Raw genomic sequence first — 18,251 nt, forward strand, 5'->3', positions numbered from 1 at the left:
TACCTCTCTATATATATGCAGGTTGAATTACCGACTATGCGAGGGGTTTATATCCTCAAAAGCACAAACATGAGAGACCCCTTTTTTTAATAATATAATACGTGTATGTAAATGCACCATATGTACGCACCCCTCGGAGGGTTTCACACCTAAAAATCTAAGGGGTTTAACAACTCTCCTTGGGTGGACACCTCGCATGATAGAGCTGACATACAAAACTCACATCTTCGAAATACATATACTTTATTATTTAACACTTGGCGAGGTGCTTAGCCAAACTAGAGCCAAGGTGCAAGAAGCATGCACATGGCTCGCAAAGAGCAATAAACATATTAATAGACGAAGCTCGCCAAGACCCCTCGCCAGTGAGTTAGTTATACTAAATAGACACAGCTTGCGAAGAGCAAATATGGTAAAGTGCAAGGGCTTAATATTGTTATTATTATTATGCATGGCGAGGGGCTGTCAAATGAAGGGGGTGTTCATAATGTTTCTTTTATTTATTTAAAAAAAGACATGGAAAGGAGAAAAATGCCCTATTTGTGCAAACCTCGCATATGCGGCTTTTATAGAGGTGCCAAACTACAGATCACATGACGAGGGGTTCACAAACCCCCAAGTCTCTCCCCACTTCTTTAAAAAGAAGACACTCGGCTAGCAGCTTGAAAAAGCTCAAATAATGAAGCTAATGAATAGGCATTTTAATATATAGCTGACATAATGGAGCTTAATAGCTGGCCTCAAAAGGCAACTAAAAATGGCTCTCGCCAAAAATGTTGATATATGATACTTCGACATCACACATTTGATGCCAATAATAGATGGGGGGGGGGGGGAGAACTGACCTGCTTCAGATCTTAACTCCCCGTAGCTCATGCCTAGTATAGATTTTAATTCACCGTAGATTGAGAGTCAATCCACATTCACTGCATCAATTATTGATGGAAAGATTAGATAAAACAGAAATTGTGGTGGTGTTGGGTCAGTTCACCCCATTTAAGACAAGACAAAGAGCCGATTATTTTGATAGTAAATAATGTAGAAAGTGAGCTCTCTAATGAAGAACTAATGAAGAACTATGGAGAAAGATGGGGCAGAGAAGCAGCTTGGGGAGAAGACGCACTCCTGTTTGCTGTTTTCTTCTCTCCTTTCTTATCATATATATTTAGGTTGTCGTTATGGGAATGCGACTTATGGGCTTGACCAGACTTGATAATGTTTTATATGTATAATAATATTTTATATATAATAGAAAAATAGTTAACTTTTAAGTAGATTTCAAAATTTATCAAAATATATTTACTAACGCCATATTTTAACTTTATTAAATTGTTGATTGTATATGGATTATACATGGTAAAAAAAAAGTTCTTCAAGTTGTACGAAACAAACTCCAATAATTTAATATTATAACAAAAATATCATCTTAAATTTTAAAATTTTCATTTAAAAATTATTGATAAAGAGATACAAATAACATGATGTTACTGTTTCATACAATTTTTCTCTCGAGTATATATAATTTTTTTAATACGAATGTATATATAATTTGTTTTCTTAAAAAGAAATTTAAATATATGTAAGGATAATTAGAGTGAAAATGAATCAATCTTTAGATTATTTTTATTTTGAAGGTAGATTGTTATTAATAATTTGTCTTAAATTTATTTTTATTTAATATAAATTAATATTAGATATAGGAGTGGCTAGTCATATTAATGTAAAATTTAAAATATTAAAATTGTATTTTTAAATTTTAGAAATATCATTGTTGGGAGGAATAATTATTAACTCTAAACATGAACCATAAAACTTACATAATAAATACAAAAAATTAATTTAATCAATTTTTATGTTAATATAACTTTTACATATCATATATTCATATTATATAGGTAAATTACATCATATTAAACCCAATTGAGAACCTTTGCTTATGCAAGTCCCCTTTTAAGTTATGTATGTCGGAATAGAAAACGAAAACCCTTGGTGTAAAGAATAAACTAGTATGGAGATAATGAGTACTCCTACCAGAGACCTCGTTTCGGAACTACCGGACCCAATCCATGACCATTCAACAAAACTAAGGAGCGAACAGTGGAAACACATAGCATAATCCATTTAATCCGTCCAAAAGCAAACCCCATCCTAGCATAATGAACTCTAAAAAATGTCAGTTGACCTGATCATAAACCTTACTAATATCGATATTCATGGCAACCTCGCCCACTCTACCCCGCCCTGTGTTGTTCATATGGTGAATCAACTCAAAAGCCACCATAATATTATTTGTGATCAACCTCCTAGTAGCGAAAGCAGATTGCACCGGAGAAATAAGCTTCGTTAGGAGCACTCGCCACCTTGTCTAGAATTTATAAATTACATTACACAGTGCAATGGGGTGCAAGTGCTTATGCAACAAGGCTTGTCTTTCTTGGGGATGAGAACAATATGCGTCTCATTAAGGGCGTGTGGGTATTTGACAGTGCTCAAGCCAAGCACAGCATTGCTCAAATACATCCTGCCCCACCACCAACCAGTACTTCTGAAAGGAAACAGGATTCATCCCATCTGACCCCGACGACTTATCTAGATGCATATCAAAGACGGCAGGTACGGAACTCCTCTAGCCTGAATGGAGCTAAAAGAAAGTCATTATTATCGGAAAGCTATGAAACTGGTTAAAATTGGCATGATGGGAATTAGAGAACAAATTAGAGAAATAAGAAAGAACGATACTTCCCATACCCGCCTCCTAACAAGGATTACCATGATCGTCATACAACAAGGAGATATGATTTGTCGACTTACACTTCGACGCATGAAGATGAAAATACCTAGAATTTGCTTCATAGTAATGCATCCAGAATAAGTTTGAACGCTATCTCCAATAAACGGACTCTTGTAACAGAATAGAGTTCAATTCCCAGCACAAAGCAAACCAACGCTCATGGTCCCCTTCGAAGCGAGCCCTCCCCAAACTCCGCTTGACAGCCTTTATCCGGCTCCCAAAATTACCGCCTAATCAAACATCCCAGTCCCTCAACTTTTGCTCACAATAAACCAATCTATCGAGGACACAAAGCGATGGGCTAGCCGATCATTCTCATTGCACCACACCTAGAATGCATTTAATATTCGTGACTATTGTAATCTATGGAGAGTGTGGAGTCTAAATAATTTATTTCCATTATAATATAAATATTAGAATAGGAGTGACTATTCATATTTATGTAAATTTTAAAATATGCATTTAATTATTTATAAGTCTAAATCATAATTTAATCAATTTGTATATCAATATAACTTTTTAAAAAAATACTCAACTAAAAAAATCAAACCTAGGAAATAGACAATTAAAACCCAAGTCAATAAGTAGATCGATCTCAAGTCCAAATCCTCAATTGATCCAAAAGGTATAGCATCCGTTAATCAGATATTAGAAAGAGAAGTTGAGAAAGCATCCCAAACAAAATGGTTCTCATGAAACAAAGCTACAGGAATAGGAGCACAAGCTGCTTTATTAATGTTTCGACGCGTCGAAAGGTAGGACAAAGATTGAAGATCTGCCTTCAATTTCGACGCCATTTAACCACAGGCTTTTAGTGCTCGATTTGTAGAGCTGAGCATGAATCTGTTTTAAATTCGTTGCGGGACTGCCCTGTTGGCTATTGTAAAGGCAGTATGGCCGTGCCTGTTACCTGACAATACCAAGCATAGGTTCTTGTCTAGTGACTTGGGAATGTGTCTTCTGGATGGTATTAAGAACAAACTTAGCTGTCATCTGGAGTCAGTTCCTTGGAAATCATGCTAGGTCTGACTTGCTGGAGAATCGGGAAAGAAAGCAACATCGTTATATTTTGCGATGAGTCTTATAGTGCCGAGGAGTTGCTTAAAGAGTGTTGCTTATAGTGCCGAGAGTGACAGCGTGGTGTTGGTGCAGCTGTTATCTGATATAGCTCGGTAAAAACACACTCTCTGGCTTCGGTCCATAATAATAAAGACCAATGCCGGTTCCTGGGTGGCTGATTATATCACAAAGTTCCACATTAACAGGGATGCTGCATTACACTGTTTTGAAAAGCCAATTCCCGGGTCTTGGATGCTGTGTACTGTGTGCAAATTGCCTGCACCGGTTAGCTTTCTTTGATTGTTTGCTTCATCTTGTTATTAAAAAAAAAAAGTCACTTTCACGATATAGCATATGATAATATGACATTAGCCAACTTTTCTTACATATTCAAATTTATGTAAAGTCATAAATGTACCAAAATTCATATATTATTATCCCATAATATTTGTTGGGGGATGATACATGAATAAGACCCACTTTAAACACATACCAAACTCGTCTTCAAACTTATTAAAAGGCCTTTTGATTTCCAAGCAGCTTCGTGGCACAAGCACAATCCTCTTTAGCGCCCATACTTTCACTTTGGTTTAAATGTGTAATAATTCCCTATACTCTTCCTAAGTTTAAAATTTAGTCCTTATTCTTTTATTTTTAGGAATTTAATTGTTCTACTTTTCGAATTTTAAAATTTAGGTCAAACTGTTAAACCTATTAAAATTATTTTATCAAATTCAGATTCATCATTTTTTTAGTTATATTGCTACTAAGTGTGTTTTTTTATTATTTCAAAATGTCACTCCAATAAATTTAATAAAAAAATTTAACAGTGTTTAAAATTGGACCTAAATTTTGATATCTAAAAAATAAAGGGACTAATTCCTGAAATTAAAAATATAAGGACTAAATTCTAAATTTTTGAAGAGTACAAGGACCTATAGCACATTTTAACCTTTCATTTTCATTTTGTATTTGTCGTTGTCTCTGTCTTTCAAAGTTTCTTCTACACAGCAAAATAGAATAAGAAAAAAATAAAAGCTGTCACTTGTTCTCGAACTTTCTCTCAAATGTCACAGCTTCAAGGTAAAAAGCATGGAACTGATTTTGTCTTTGCCTTTTTGTTGTTTGGTTTTGTTTGGTTACCAAGAAAAACACAAGTATATGGTTTATACTATATAAACTCTATCCAACTAATCTAAATATATGTGGAGTTGGCTTGTTTTGGATCCTTTTCTCTGTTTTCTTTTTGCTTGTTTTCTTGGAAACGGACTCCGAAGTAACATAAACTTGTGGTCGTGGCTTTAGTTCTAAAATCCTGTTTTTTCTTCTGTTTTCTTTGTGTCCAATTCCAAACATAAGTGCCATTGGTTTTTTATTATTGCCTTTGGGTTTTCATCTTTTTCTCCATTGACCCTTTGAGAACTACTTCATTGGTTTACCCGGGGACTTTAGCTTGAAGTTTTTTCTATGTTTGGTGACTGAGAAAATTGCTCAAAGAGAGGGAATATAAATTTTCACGTATTTGTATTTGCTCTTCCTCTGGTATTTAGTGAAACATGATTACTAGAATCTGATTGGAAATATTTTCCTCTTTCATTATTCTTTTGATCAAGGATCAAATTGATACAAGGTTTAATGTTGTTAAATTTTCTTGCAGTTTCTCATCAACTCAAGATGTTTCTTTCTTATTGAAAACCTTTTGGTCTTTGCCGATATCTACATCAAAATCTTTTTGTCTTAGACTTGACCTTTTGATGGAGAACTCTGCAAGTGGTTCTTTTTTAAGGAACAGAAGATTAGAGAGCTTCCTCGAAACAAAATCTGGTCCAAATGTTAGAGAAACTCAGAAGATACCTAGCAAACAAGTAATAACAAGACAGAGGCCAAATAAAACTGATGCCTTTGTTGATGATGATGGATGGATTCCAACATTGATATCTTGTGTAAGGATTGTAACATGTTTCCTGGCAATGATGGTCACAACATTCATCTGGGCAATTGTCATGCTCATGCTCCTTCCTTGGCCTTCTCAGCGAATTAGACAAGGAAATATTTATGGCCATGTCACTGGTAGATTGCTGGTAAGTGTTTGATTCCTTGTTTCATTTTGACATTTGCTTTTCTTGACTATTCTACAATTAGATTGCCATCACATCCAAATTTGAATGTATTGTATAATTATTATCTATTGCTCCAAAATTTCTTTATCTTAAGCCTTGGCCTTGAAATGAGAGTTTGCCACTTGTGTCATCTAGAAAGCTCATATAGTATTAATGGGTGCATTTATAACTTGCCACTTGTGTTTTCATTTGTGTGGTACAGAAAGTGGCAAAACCTGTTTATTCATCAATTTTCTAGCAGATTCATCCAATTCTCTGAATATCCTGGTGTGGGTCCTTTTTACTCTTTTTTCTTTTTATTTTTTGGGGTCCCCTTTTTCATGGGATAGTGTTTTCAGAATCAAAATGAAAAGATCAGATAGGCCTCATTAGAAATAAACTCTTTGTTTTACAAATATTTTGGTATTAATGTGTTTTAATACAAATGAATAACCTTCGAGCACTTTGCAGAAGATGAACATTAAGTTGAACAGCTTAGCAGCTTCTTATATGTTAGTTTACATTAAGGTTGTTCACAAGACAATGTCATATTATGTTACAATGTTGTCTAGCATCTGCTATTTGTTCAGTTGAGTTGGAAAGGGTTACACATTTGCTCAGTAGCATTAACAAAAATTGATTGCAGATGTGGATATTAGGAAATCCATTGAAGATCGAAGGAACGGAGTTCTCGAATGAAAGAGCCATTTATATCTGCAATCATGCATCTCCCATTGACATTTTCCTCATTATGTGGTTGACTCCGACCGGAACTGTCGGCATTGCAAAGAAAGAGGTAAGTTCCACTCAACACCAGTTTAACTTCGATTATGATATGCAAAACATTAACATTTGGCTGCAGTCTAAACTCTAAATTGGTCATACAACATGTAAAATTGCCTTAGAAGATTTACATATATTGCATATGCAAGTTCATGAAAAAGGACTGCTTGTTTCCTGCAGATCATATGGTACCCCTTGTTCGGACAACTATATGTTTTAGCGAATCATCTTCGGATTGATCGATCTGATCCAAGAGCTGCCATTAAGTCCATGAAAAGGTATCTTTTGTTACCCTTTATGATCAACTCTTAAGACATTCGTTAACGTTACTAAGTTATGTTTCTTTTTGCCTCTTGCTCAGGCAGTACAGGCTGTTAAAAAACATGGTTTATCTCTGATTATTTTTCCTGAGGGAACGAGGTCCAAAAATGGACGACTCCTTCCATTTAAAAAGGTAAGATTCGATCTATTTTTGCTTATAATCTTCTCGAATATAGGTGTTAAATGCGAGGACTTCAAAATAAACAGAGTTCGGGTAACATTGCAGGGTTTTGTTCATTTAGCCATAGAGTCTGGCCTTCCCATAGTTCCAATAATCTTAACAGGCACTCATCTAGCATGGAGGAAAGGTAGCTTGCATGTTCGACCAGCACCAATATCCGTTAAGTATCTTCCTCCAATTAAAACCGATAGTTGGACGGCTGACAACATCAACGATTACATAAAAATGGTGCATGACATATATGTTGAAAACCTTCCGGAGGCACAGAAACCGATTTCAACCGATGACACCAAGAACAGTTCAAGATCATAACTTAAGATCCTTCTTTCTTTTTTGGTATTTTGTAGTCCTGTTAGAGCAATAAGCCCGCATTTTCTGCCTTGGAAAAATTTTCATAATAATAATTTATAATATTGTTAGTTCTGTTTAGCCTTGTTCTAAAGTTGAATGTGAAATGGGTTTCGTTGCCGATTGTGTATACGTGAGTGATATTGTAAGTACTGACTTCCACTCAAGGTGGCATGTTATTGAGAACCATTTTCTTCTTAAGTTTGAGCATTCTCATTGATATTCAAAAGTTTTATTTATTTATTTATATTCATGCCCCGAAACACCATTATTAAATAAGATTGTAATACATCATTTTAAAGTTTTGAAAAAACTTTAATGCATTATTTTAATTTCTATATATATATATTTTTTACCAAGATCAAGAAGGGATTAGTTATTGCTACCGTGAAGAGTATCATACCCTGATTACAACAAAAAGAAAAATTGTGACAAAAAAGAAAGTAATCTAAAATTTGTATGGGACAATTAACAGGGAAGGGAGGCTGGCCATTCTCATTTTGGACTGAATTTCTGGTTTTGCTAAGTAAAATGAAATGAATATACTAGCCAAAAAATAATAAGATTAAAACCAAAAATTCTTTATCCTTAAAACACAGATTTCAATCACCTACCCTTTCCTATTACTTTTACTTTTATCCATGGTAGACTTATTGAACTTCCTGGTCACATTCAGTGGATTGGCAGAAAAAGATAGAATTTCAAAAGCAGCTTCTTCATTACCATGACTTATATTTCCGGCAAAACCATCAAAAGGAAGTGGAACTCCCTATATACAACAACAATTAATAGCTAACAGATTGTTCAATGTTACATCAACCAAATAAAATCCCTGAGACTTGAGAAAAGGCTATAAGAATGATTATATACCTTGGCAACAACTTGAACAAGATCACCAGCAAGGATTACAGGTGTCTCTAATACACTGCCATTTGCAATATTGGTAGCACATCTTCCCTTTTTACTCAATTTTGCTTTCTACAAAACAGTACCTAACAAAACACAAGCTAATTAAATAATCATCCTCAGCATTCAACATGTAAGTAGAGATAGAAACAGTCAAGTAACAGCAACGATTAGTCTTAACAATAACCATATCTCCCCCCAAAAGGAAAAGACTCAAGTCCTTCATTTGGTAGTGGTACCGGTTGGTTTTTGAAAGGGAAGATGTCACCTTAACTAAGCCCTATTCCATATTAAGCAATGTTCACTCAGTCTAATTCTAGATAGTGATAGTTTCCCATTTTTACTTCCTTAAAAGACTAAAAAGCAAAAATAACAAAGTGACATGAATGCAAGAGACAATCAAACATTGTTCCCTATAAAAGCGAAAACCAAGTAAGATAAATTAACCAAGGCTTGGATAAAAACGTTTCCTAAACCTAATCCCTGAAACAATAACAAAGTCTTAGAAAATGATGTCTCCTTTAATCCTATCCCTCCAACAATAATGCCTCTTAATCAAGTGCCTAATCCCATGCCTATTTTAAAATTGCAACCTTGCATGAAAGCAATACAGTTAAAAAAAATAGTCTAACCAATAAAGAAAACAGCAAAAATCAAACTTATACCAATCTGATGTGATCCAATTTACAAACAAAACCACGATAATTCAACAAAACCCAAAACCCAGATATAAATCTCAATCAACAATTAAAAACCAGAATTGGTTTCCAACAAAAGAAGTAATGCCAAAACAAACCCAGAAAAAGAAGAAGCAAAACCCACCAAATTCTTTCTCAACAGCAGCAGTGTGGAAGATTCCAGAATAAACAGAGCCATCTGTCAAATGCACATCCCCTGGCAGACCAAGGATGTACATGGTAGCAAGCAGCAAAGCTTCGTTCATGAAACAGTTCTCTTCTTCTACTCTGTTTTTGAGTTCCATATCTACTCTTCTATAGGAGTAATATAAGTAAAGAAAAAGGAAAAGAGATCTGAGGTAGCAGACAGCAGTGGGTTGACTGAATAGATGGAATCGGAAAAGAAAAGGAGACAAAAGGCAATTTTCTTTGTTTATCGTTTCTTATATGTTTTTTTACAAATAACTAAATAAATTCGTTGACCTATAAATTTTGTATAGAAAGGGTAAAGAATAATTCTAACAATGATAAAAAAAAATGTCGTCAAAGCCCTGCTAAAACCCTCAAAATCTCCAGAAACTGTAAAAGAACAATGGGATCCAAGAAATTCAATTATATCATGCATGTCCCTTATTTATATTTTACACAGAGAGCAACGGTCCTGGAAATGATGGAAAAATATTTGATTTTACATGCCATGTCATTCAAATATTTGATGCCACTTTTTTTTTTTTGTGGAACTTGACACTTGACAATGGTTCTTTCCCCTGGAAGAAAGTTACGGTAAAAAAAGTAGCTGTGTTTTCCATGTTCTGATGTTGGATGCATTGCTACTTGAGGAATATCAAATTGGATGCAAACAGAAAACGTGCGTGGTCGAAAGTTTAGTCCCATGGTGTCATAGGGAAGAAACTAAGGCTGATAACGGTATCTCTCTGGCTGAACAAGAACGACGTACTTGCTCTTAAGTCAATGAACTCGAAGCAGCCTTACTTCCGCAAAAGAAGAAGTTAACAGTTAACAGGATTTACAGACTTGGATTCTACAAAGCTTATTGGATTTTTCATATGATACTTTCTCTTATTCTGATATGGAACAATTTATGCAAAGGCTATTTTGGGTTTTAAGTCCTGTTATTTATGTTTTTTTTTTTATTTCTGTTTTTTTGTTGTGTTTAACTGCATGTTTGGTTAACTGTAATGGAATAGAGTTGTAATTGAATAAAGATGTAATGGAATAAACTTGTAATCAGCAATTCAATTATTTAGTTGAATGGGATGAAATAGAGCTCTAATAACATTTTTATGTTTGGTTGAATAGAATATATGTTGTAATAGTATAAGGAAAAAGGCTTAAATAACCAAAGTAGCTCTATAGAATTTTGTTAGGTAGATTATTGTTATTAAATTTTAATAAGATTATTATTAAATATATTTTAATAAAATAAAAATAAAAATAAATAATTTAATCATATTTAATCATAATTATTATTAAATACAAATTAATAATAGAATATGTAATTTAATAAATTCTTAATATAATTATTATTAAAATATGAATTCATAAAATTATAATATATAATATTATAAAATAATATATAACTTACTTTATTATTTTTAAACTACAATTCATTATTTTTAAAAATAATATATAACCTACTATAATAGGGTTTTTACCCAACTGGGTTAAAAAATTTAAAACACCAAAATAGGGTGTCGATACATTATTTATGAAAATAGGTTATTTTTTTGGGTCGAGCCTACCTGACAGACGCGACCCTTTTTTTAATAATATATATATACATATTTTAAATATTATTATTTTATTATATTTTAATAATTTTTAAATTTTTAAAATCTAATCGGGTCAAAACCGGGTCGAGCCAGACCCAGAGGCGCGACCATTTGCGCCTGTTGCGGGCGCTGACGCCTGCTGACATGCCACGTGTCCCTGCCCCCCCATGCCACCTGTAGAGACCTGGAAAGAGAGAAAAAAAATTAAATTTTGAAATGGGGGACCATATAAGCACCGGTCCCCCAATTTTGTAAAGGCAGCAGCAAAGAGAGAAAAGAAGAAGAAGAAGATGAAGAAGAAGAAGAAAAAAAGAAGAAGAAGAAAAAGAAGAAGAAGAAGAAGGAGAAGGAGAAGGAGAAGGAGGAAGAAGAAAAAAATGTTAGTAATTTTTTATAATTATTTTAAGATTAAAATGTTAGTAGTTTAGTGTTATGTGATAATTTTAGTGGTTGTAATTATTTTAAAATTAAAAAGGGTACATTTCTAAAAAAGCAAAATATTAGTAATTTAAGAGTGTTATGTAATTATTGTGCTTGAATATAGTTTATTATTTGCTAATTTTTGTTTTTGTTTTTAATACTACTTGTCAAGTCTTGCTTTATTTGTTTTTTAATTTAAACTTTTTTTGTTGAATTTTCAAGTCCATGATTTTTGTTTTACTTGTATCTAACACCCTATTTTGGTGTTTTAATTTTTTTTAACCTAGTTGGGTAAAAAACCCCATTATTTTGCCATTGATGCTCGATTTTGATAGCTTGATGGCAGCCTCCCTTTTAAATAAATATATAAAAAAAATATCAATATTTTGCCAGTTGTTGTCCATTTCCGGATTTACTTGGAATCAATATTTTTTGTATTTTATTTTAAAAAAACTTTACTAGCATTCACTTCATTGTTAATAAAAAGTGAGAAATATAGTGACTAATACATTCTAAAAATAAAATAAAAATTTATACCTATGTAAAATGTATAAACTTGAGAGTTAATCCTTTCAAATATTCTTAAATTATAATTTAATTTAATTTCAAAATTTTAAAATTAATTAAATTTACCTATGTAACGTGTTAAAAATGATTCTTTTAAATTTTATAAAAATTTAATCAAAACTTAAGGAAAAAATAAAATATTTTTAAGAGTAAAATAGGCTATTAATAAATTATGCTTATATTTTAACTTGTATAAAACACATAACAAGAGAATTAATATATATTAAAGAATTAAACACATTAATATAAATGATATGTTAAAATGCATTTGGCTTTATGATTGGAAGTAATGTAGTACTTTGCGGTTGAATAGATGCATAATTGACTAGTTGAAAGTGAGTATATGAGAAATAAGTTGCTTTGAATATGGAAAGATGTTGAATAAACGATCTAAAGAGAGTAAGAAATAGAATTAAATAATTCTAAAGAGAGTAAGAAATTTTAATGTAATTTTAATGTAATTTTGATATAATGTAATTTTATAATTTTTATTTATTTGATAATTTTAATTGCGATTTGCAGCAAATGGGTTCATTGATTGATAATGAAAATAAGGGTCACATATCGAGTAACTTTAGTGAGATGGTAATGAAAATTTTATTTGATAGTCACATTATTTGTTGAATGAAATTATATTGTATTAACCATTTCGTAAATATAATAATGTTAGGTCAAGTACCGCGTATTGAGGGGTCGTATTTATAGTGTAGGGTTTCAGCTGGATGAACGCGTAATACCGTTCTTAGAGTTAGCGGGGTTTGGATCAGCAGCATTGATCCGGACTTTTGATCTGCGATATAACTTAATTTCTGCCTTAGTCGAGCGATGGCGTCCTGAGACGCACACATTTCATTTGCTGTGCGGGGAGTGCACCATCACTTTAGTAGACGTTGCAGTACAGCTGGGGCTCCCCATCGACGAGAACGTGGTCACGAGCGTAAGTTCGATCTCGAGGCCGGCTCGCCTTTGCTATGAGTTACTTGGACGCTCCCCAAGTGAGGGGAAATTTGCCACCTTGCGGTTTTCATGGCTAAAGGCCAATTTTGAGCATTTGCCCAATACTGCCACTGAATTGGAGGTTATGCAGGCCACACGAGGTTACATTATGCACCTTATAGGAGGTGTACTCGTGCCGGATTCACGCGGCAGTGAGGTCAGTTTGATGTACCTACCGCTACTATCTAATTTGCATAACACGCGTTTATACAGTTGGGGGTCCGCAGTGTTAGCCACGCTGTACCGCGAACTTTGTCGGACGACAGATCCTTCTGCGATGGACATAGACGGATGCCTCATACTGCTGCAGTCGTGGGCACTTTATTAGATGCCATTCTTGGCATCCATTAGTCACCAGCCATATATATTTTCACTTGTTAATAGGTGATGAATCTTTACGCGTTATAGCAATTAATTGAATTTGTTGGGTTATATTGTTCTAACAATTTGTTTTCGTAGATGGAGCACGAATCCGGGTATCGGGAGGTTATACAAGGTTCCGATATACCGTCTGATGATCGAGAATCATTCTGGGAAGGGGTAGGTTTTTCCAATATCAATTTAATTTTATTATTTTTATCTCACTCAACTCTCGTTAATATGAAAATGTTAGCTGTGCAGTTCAATTGGATGCCGTATTCTGTTCCTAAGATTATGGCCGTTATTCCCTCGCATGCCTACGTCCACTCAAACTTATGGTGCATTAGCGCACCCCTTATCCATTTTCAGACGGTGGAGTGGTATCATGGCGATCGAGTACTCCGGCAGTTCGGTTGTGTACAATATATCCCGACACAACCAGTACGATTGCCTACAAAGCTCCATGGCATGACTAGGAGCGTGATGCATTGGGCAGATTGGGGAGATGTGCATAAAGAGTATGTTACGATGTGGAATAACCGGTTTGGTAGGATACCACCGATGGATCGTTGTTTGGATCTGCGGCCCTCGACATAGTACCTACAGTGGTACTATGAGAAGGGGAAACCATTTTTATTTGGTGGGCGGTCGATGGTAGTCCCCCCTCATACGACACGGATTGGGCAATATTTTCCAGATCCGTATCATGCACCAGCTCCGGAGCCAGACCCAGAGCCAGAGCCGGAGGCAGTACCGGATCCAAAACGTGGGCCAGAGCCGGAGCTACACTCCGGGAGTAGTTCTTATCATCTAGATTTGAGGGCCGATGACTATTTCCCGGGCTCTTCAGCCTAGGGATATTATTCAGATTTTGATATCTTCAGCCCACTGCCACATCTGTACTCTACTCCTTTTGGCTTATATCTACCACCGTACTCTACTCCTCCCGGCCCATATCCAGCGCCGTTCTCTACTCCACCCGGCTCGAGTTCATTAGTGGCATTTGAGACGTTCTCTACACCCCTACATATGGATGAAGAGAACGTTGATCGTCGTAGTCGCCCACAACGTGAACGTCGAGCTCCACAAAGATATACCCCTAGAACCACACCATCAAACCATCAATTTTAAGGGGTTTTGTAATATATTGAAAGGATAAGGTTATTTTTTGCCCATTTTCACAACTTGTCGTTTCCAGTCTGCGTTCTTATAATCTCGATGGAAGTTAGCCGCGATTTGCCGTATACAGTAAACGAATCTCCATGGCACACCAGAACGCCTAATGGCGCAACTCGTATTTTTTCCAATAAAAATTTATTAAATTAATAATACTAAAAAATTATTAGACTTAATTTTAAAAATATTAAAAAATCTGAGCATAAAAAATAATAAATTATCAGAATTATTAAAATAATAATATTAAAAATTATTAAACTTAATTTCAAAATTATTAAAAAATTTAAGCATAAAAAATAATAAATTAATAACATTATTAAATTAATAATATTAAAAATTATTAAACATAATTTCAAAATTATTAAAAATTTAAGTATAAAAATAATAAATTAATAACATTATTAAAATAATAATATTAAATAATTATTAAACTTAATAAAAAATTTCTTTTCTCTCTTTGCAGGTGGCATGGGAGGGTGCAGGGCCGGGTGGTGGGGGGCAGGGACACGTGGCAGGCTGCAGGGCAGTCGCGCCCCTGCTGCAGGCGCGAATGGTCGCCCCTCTGGGTCTGGCTCGACCCGATTTTGACCTGATTGGATTTTAAAAATTTAAAAATTATTAAAATATAATAAAATAATAATATTTAAAAAATATATATTATTATTAAAAAAATGGGTCGCGCCTGTCATGTAGACTCAACCCAAAAAAATAACCCATTTTCGTAAAATAATGTATCTGACACCCTATTTTAGTGTTTTAAAATTTTTTTTAACCCAGTTGGGTAAAAAACTCCTATAATAGTATTCTGTGGCATTCTATTATGTCATTAAATCTTCTAAAGTTAGTAAAACATAACCAACACAACCATGATTTTTAATGGTCAAAAAAAAATTTCCTCGCCCATTTCAATCGCACGAAAGAAGTAGACTAAAAAAAAATGAGCATTTATGTTGGATGGTCTGAAATTTTGCTCAACGCACGACAACACTCATCCTCAGTTAATTCTTCTACTTCACATAAGGTCAAATATAATTTTAGAGTACTTTCTTGAATGATCATTTTTTACTTTTGTTGAATTAGCACTTTGGAGGCAATGTTCCTACTTATTTCAAGGCCAACAGTCCATATATTTTCCCCTAATAACATTGCAGCATCAGTAAATGAAGTAGAAGAAATTTGTTCACTTGCATTAGAAATCCATTTTTTTTCTTTGAAAACATTGAATCATCTTGGTTTCTAGATGGTTGCAGTTGTGTAGCTGAGAGATCAACCTCATCCGAAGAAACATCAACTTCGCATCCATGCTAATCGTTTCTTTATTCATGAGTATTTGCAATAGCTACATCCTCAGCATCTACTTCTTCAATAACTTCAGCAGTTATTTGAGCATCTTTTTCGGTGGCTCGATCTTTTTCGTAGATGGTAGTATGTTGGTCATAATATGTGACAACCCTAATTTGACCCTAGTCAGAATGTGATTTCAGGACCACAAAACCGAGTCATAAAAATTTATTTTTTAATTTAATTGCATATATTTTATATGCTTAATGACTGAATTAATATGTTTGAAAATTTGGTATTTTAATTTTGTCTCTTGGACGTAAAATTAGCTAAAAAGGACTTGTTTGAGAACTTTAAAAATGTGGTAGGTAAATGTCCAAGGGATTAATTTGTTGAATTACTAAAAGGATGGATTTGCATGTCTATTTTACCTTTTTAAATTATGGGTACAGTAATGGGGTTGGCATACAATAATTATATGCTTTTTATAATAATAGATTATATGATTGAAATATGTTATAATATAAAATAAGTTATAATATATTAAGTGGGGGGTGATAAAAACAAGGAAATAGAATGTTTCTCTTCCATCCTCATTGTCGAAAACATAAGGGAAAGAAGAAGGAAAATGTCAAGGGCATTCGGCCATCTTAAGGGTTAATTAAGTAGGATTTTATGTTATTTTTATTAAATTTTATGAAAATTGAGTTAGTAATCAAGCTCTTATTATAACCCATATGTGAATTTTTTTTTGAATTGGTGACAAAATGTGCATTCGGTTATAATGGATAAATGCTAAGAAGATAGTGTTTTTATGTTTTGGATAGAAATATTAGAAAGGTGAAAATGAGCTAGCTAAATAGATATTGGTGAACTTAAATGATGGTATGAATAAATGTAGAGCTTTTGATAGTTTTTAGAAGTATTCGGTCAAGGTGGTTATGTGTTGAAACTTTGTGTTAAATGACAAAGTGATGTGCAATTGTTATTTTGGTAGTGATAATGCCGAAAGTGAAAAGATTGTTAAGGAATTATGGTTTAAATGTTTAGTGAAGATGATATTCGGCTTGTTAGTATGTGAATAAATTATTTAAAGTATAAACTTTATATGTATGCTAAAATTTATATGCATTCGCCTTGAGACATTAGATAAACTTTAGTTGAAGATTCAATGTCTTGAACAACGATGGTTATAAGATGAAATGGAAATTATTAAATTTATATATATATGTGAGTAATTAGCAAGGAGTGGTTACCGTATGTACATATATATAAATATAGGTGTTTTATTGAAATATTGATTGGGTTATGGATAGTAATGTGGTATTACGTGAACAATAGCGAATGGCTTAAAAGCCTAAGGTGAAAAAATCAAATTTTAGCCGTGTGATTCTCGTGATACGAAATCATTAATATTATGGGATATAACTAACTAGCAATGTAATTAAATTAGTTAATTTATTTATTTTAGCTCAAGAACCCAAAGGAGGGAATCAAGCAAGGGCAAAGCAAAGAATATCGAGTAGCCGATTGCAACCGTTTCATCTAAAACGATGTAAGTCTATAAGCAATTAAACTTGGTTATTTTATACATAATTGGTGTATGCATATCGTGAAAGAATTACTCTCGTTTATGTATTCTTTTGATTGAAAGGCATGTGACTGATTATACTTAGTTAATTGAATAAATCACTTGTTTAAATGAAATGATTTTGGCACTATGTGTGCGAATTTGAATGGCACTATGTGTGTGAATTTGTATGGCACTATGTGTGCGGATTGGAATGTCAATATGTATGTGAATTACTAAGGCACTATGTGTGCGGGTTAACATGGTACTATGGATATGAATTTCCTTGCTTGAGCACTACGTGCGCGAAATTGGTTGTTGATAAAATAAATGCAGGAACTGAATGGAGGGCAAAACTATTGTCCGAATAGGAAATTGGGGACATGAAAATTTAAACATAGGTATATGAATACATCTATTTCATCGTTGTTAAATATTATAGGAAGGAATTAAGGAATTCGGTTATATGATACCTTGAGTTAACAGTAAGACTTGACTAGTAGTTGAATTGATAATTTCGATAATCTATTAACCTTTCTAGATTCTAGATCGACATATTCAGCTAATTGTTTGTATTATATGGCTTATGACTTACTGAGTTGAAAACTCATTTGGTGTGTTCACTTGTCTCTTATCTAAATTTAGATTTTTTTTTATCCGCTCCATACTCGGGACCATCTTCGAAGTCATCACACTTGCCAGCAACGTTTTGGTACCCCTTCTTAGTTAATCCTAAGTTAACATTATGGCATGTATAGGATAATATTTTGGGAGACTTTGTTGTTTTGATAGCATTGTACATAAAGGCCATGAGAAAATGGCTTAACTTACATACTTCAATTCGATTTTGTTGGATTATGATTAAGCTCTTTGTGGTTAATTGGCAATGTGTTATGGTGGAGTGGTATATATATATTTTTTAT

General features: G+C 33.6%; 1 protein-coding gene and 1 long non-coding RNA gene across 2 annotated transcripts; one reads left to right on the forward strand and one right to left on the reverse strand.

Moving 5' to 3' along the window:
* Nucleotides 1-4,844: 4,844 nt before the first annotated feature.
* On the forward strand, nt 4,845-7,783 carry LOC108482175 (1-acyl-sn-glycerol-3-phosphate acyltransferase-like). The gene is made up of 6 exons (XM_017785290.2): nt 4,845-4,933; nt 5,508-5,931; nt 6,596-6,745; nt 6,913-7,008; nt 7,091-7,186; nt 7,280-7,783. Exons 2-6 carry the CDS (start codon nt 5,605-5,607, stop codon nt 7,544-7,546), a joined length of 936 nt encoding a protein of 311 aa, XP_017640779.1. The 5' UTR covers nt 4,845-4,933; nt 5,508-5,604; the 3' UTR covers nt 7,547-7,783.
* A 342-nt stretch (nt 7,784-8,125) lies between these two features.
* On the reverse strand, nt 8,126-9,769 carry LOC108482176 (uncharacterized). Its single transcript, XR_001870840.2, has 2 exons — nt 9,311-9,769; nt 8,126-8,574 (listed from the first exon to the last, which is right to left on the reverse strand). It is a non-coding gene; the product is annotated as an uncharacterized LOC108482176 (long non-coding RNA).
* Between the last annotated feature and the right edge of the window lie 8,482 nt (nt 9,770-18,251).

The sequence above is a fragment of the Gossypium arboreum genome, chromosome 1 (genome assembly GCF_025698485.1).
Source record: "Gossypium arboreum isolate Shixiya-1 chromosome 1, ASM2569848v2, whole genome shotgun sequence".
Classification (NCBI taxonomy): Eukaryota; Viridiplantae; Streptophyta; class Magnoliopsida; order Malvales; family Malvaceae; genus Gossypium; species Gossypium arboreum.

Coding starts and splice junctions, on each gene's coding strand:
- LOC108482175 (XM_017785290.2), top strand. CDS start 5,605: ATGGAGAACTCTGCAAGTGGTTCTTTTTTAAGGAACAGAAGATTAGAG. Junction 5,932..6,595: donor ATGTCACTGGTAGATTGCTG/GTAAGTGTTTGA, acceptor AATTGATTGCAG/ATGTGGATATTAGGAAATCC. Junction 7,009..7,090: donor CTGCCATTAAGTCCATGAAA/AGGTATCTTTTG, acceptor TTGCCTCTTGCT/CAGGCAGTACAGGCTGTTAA.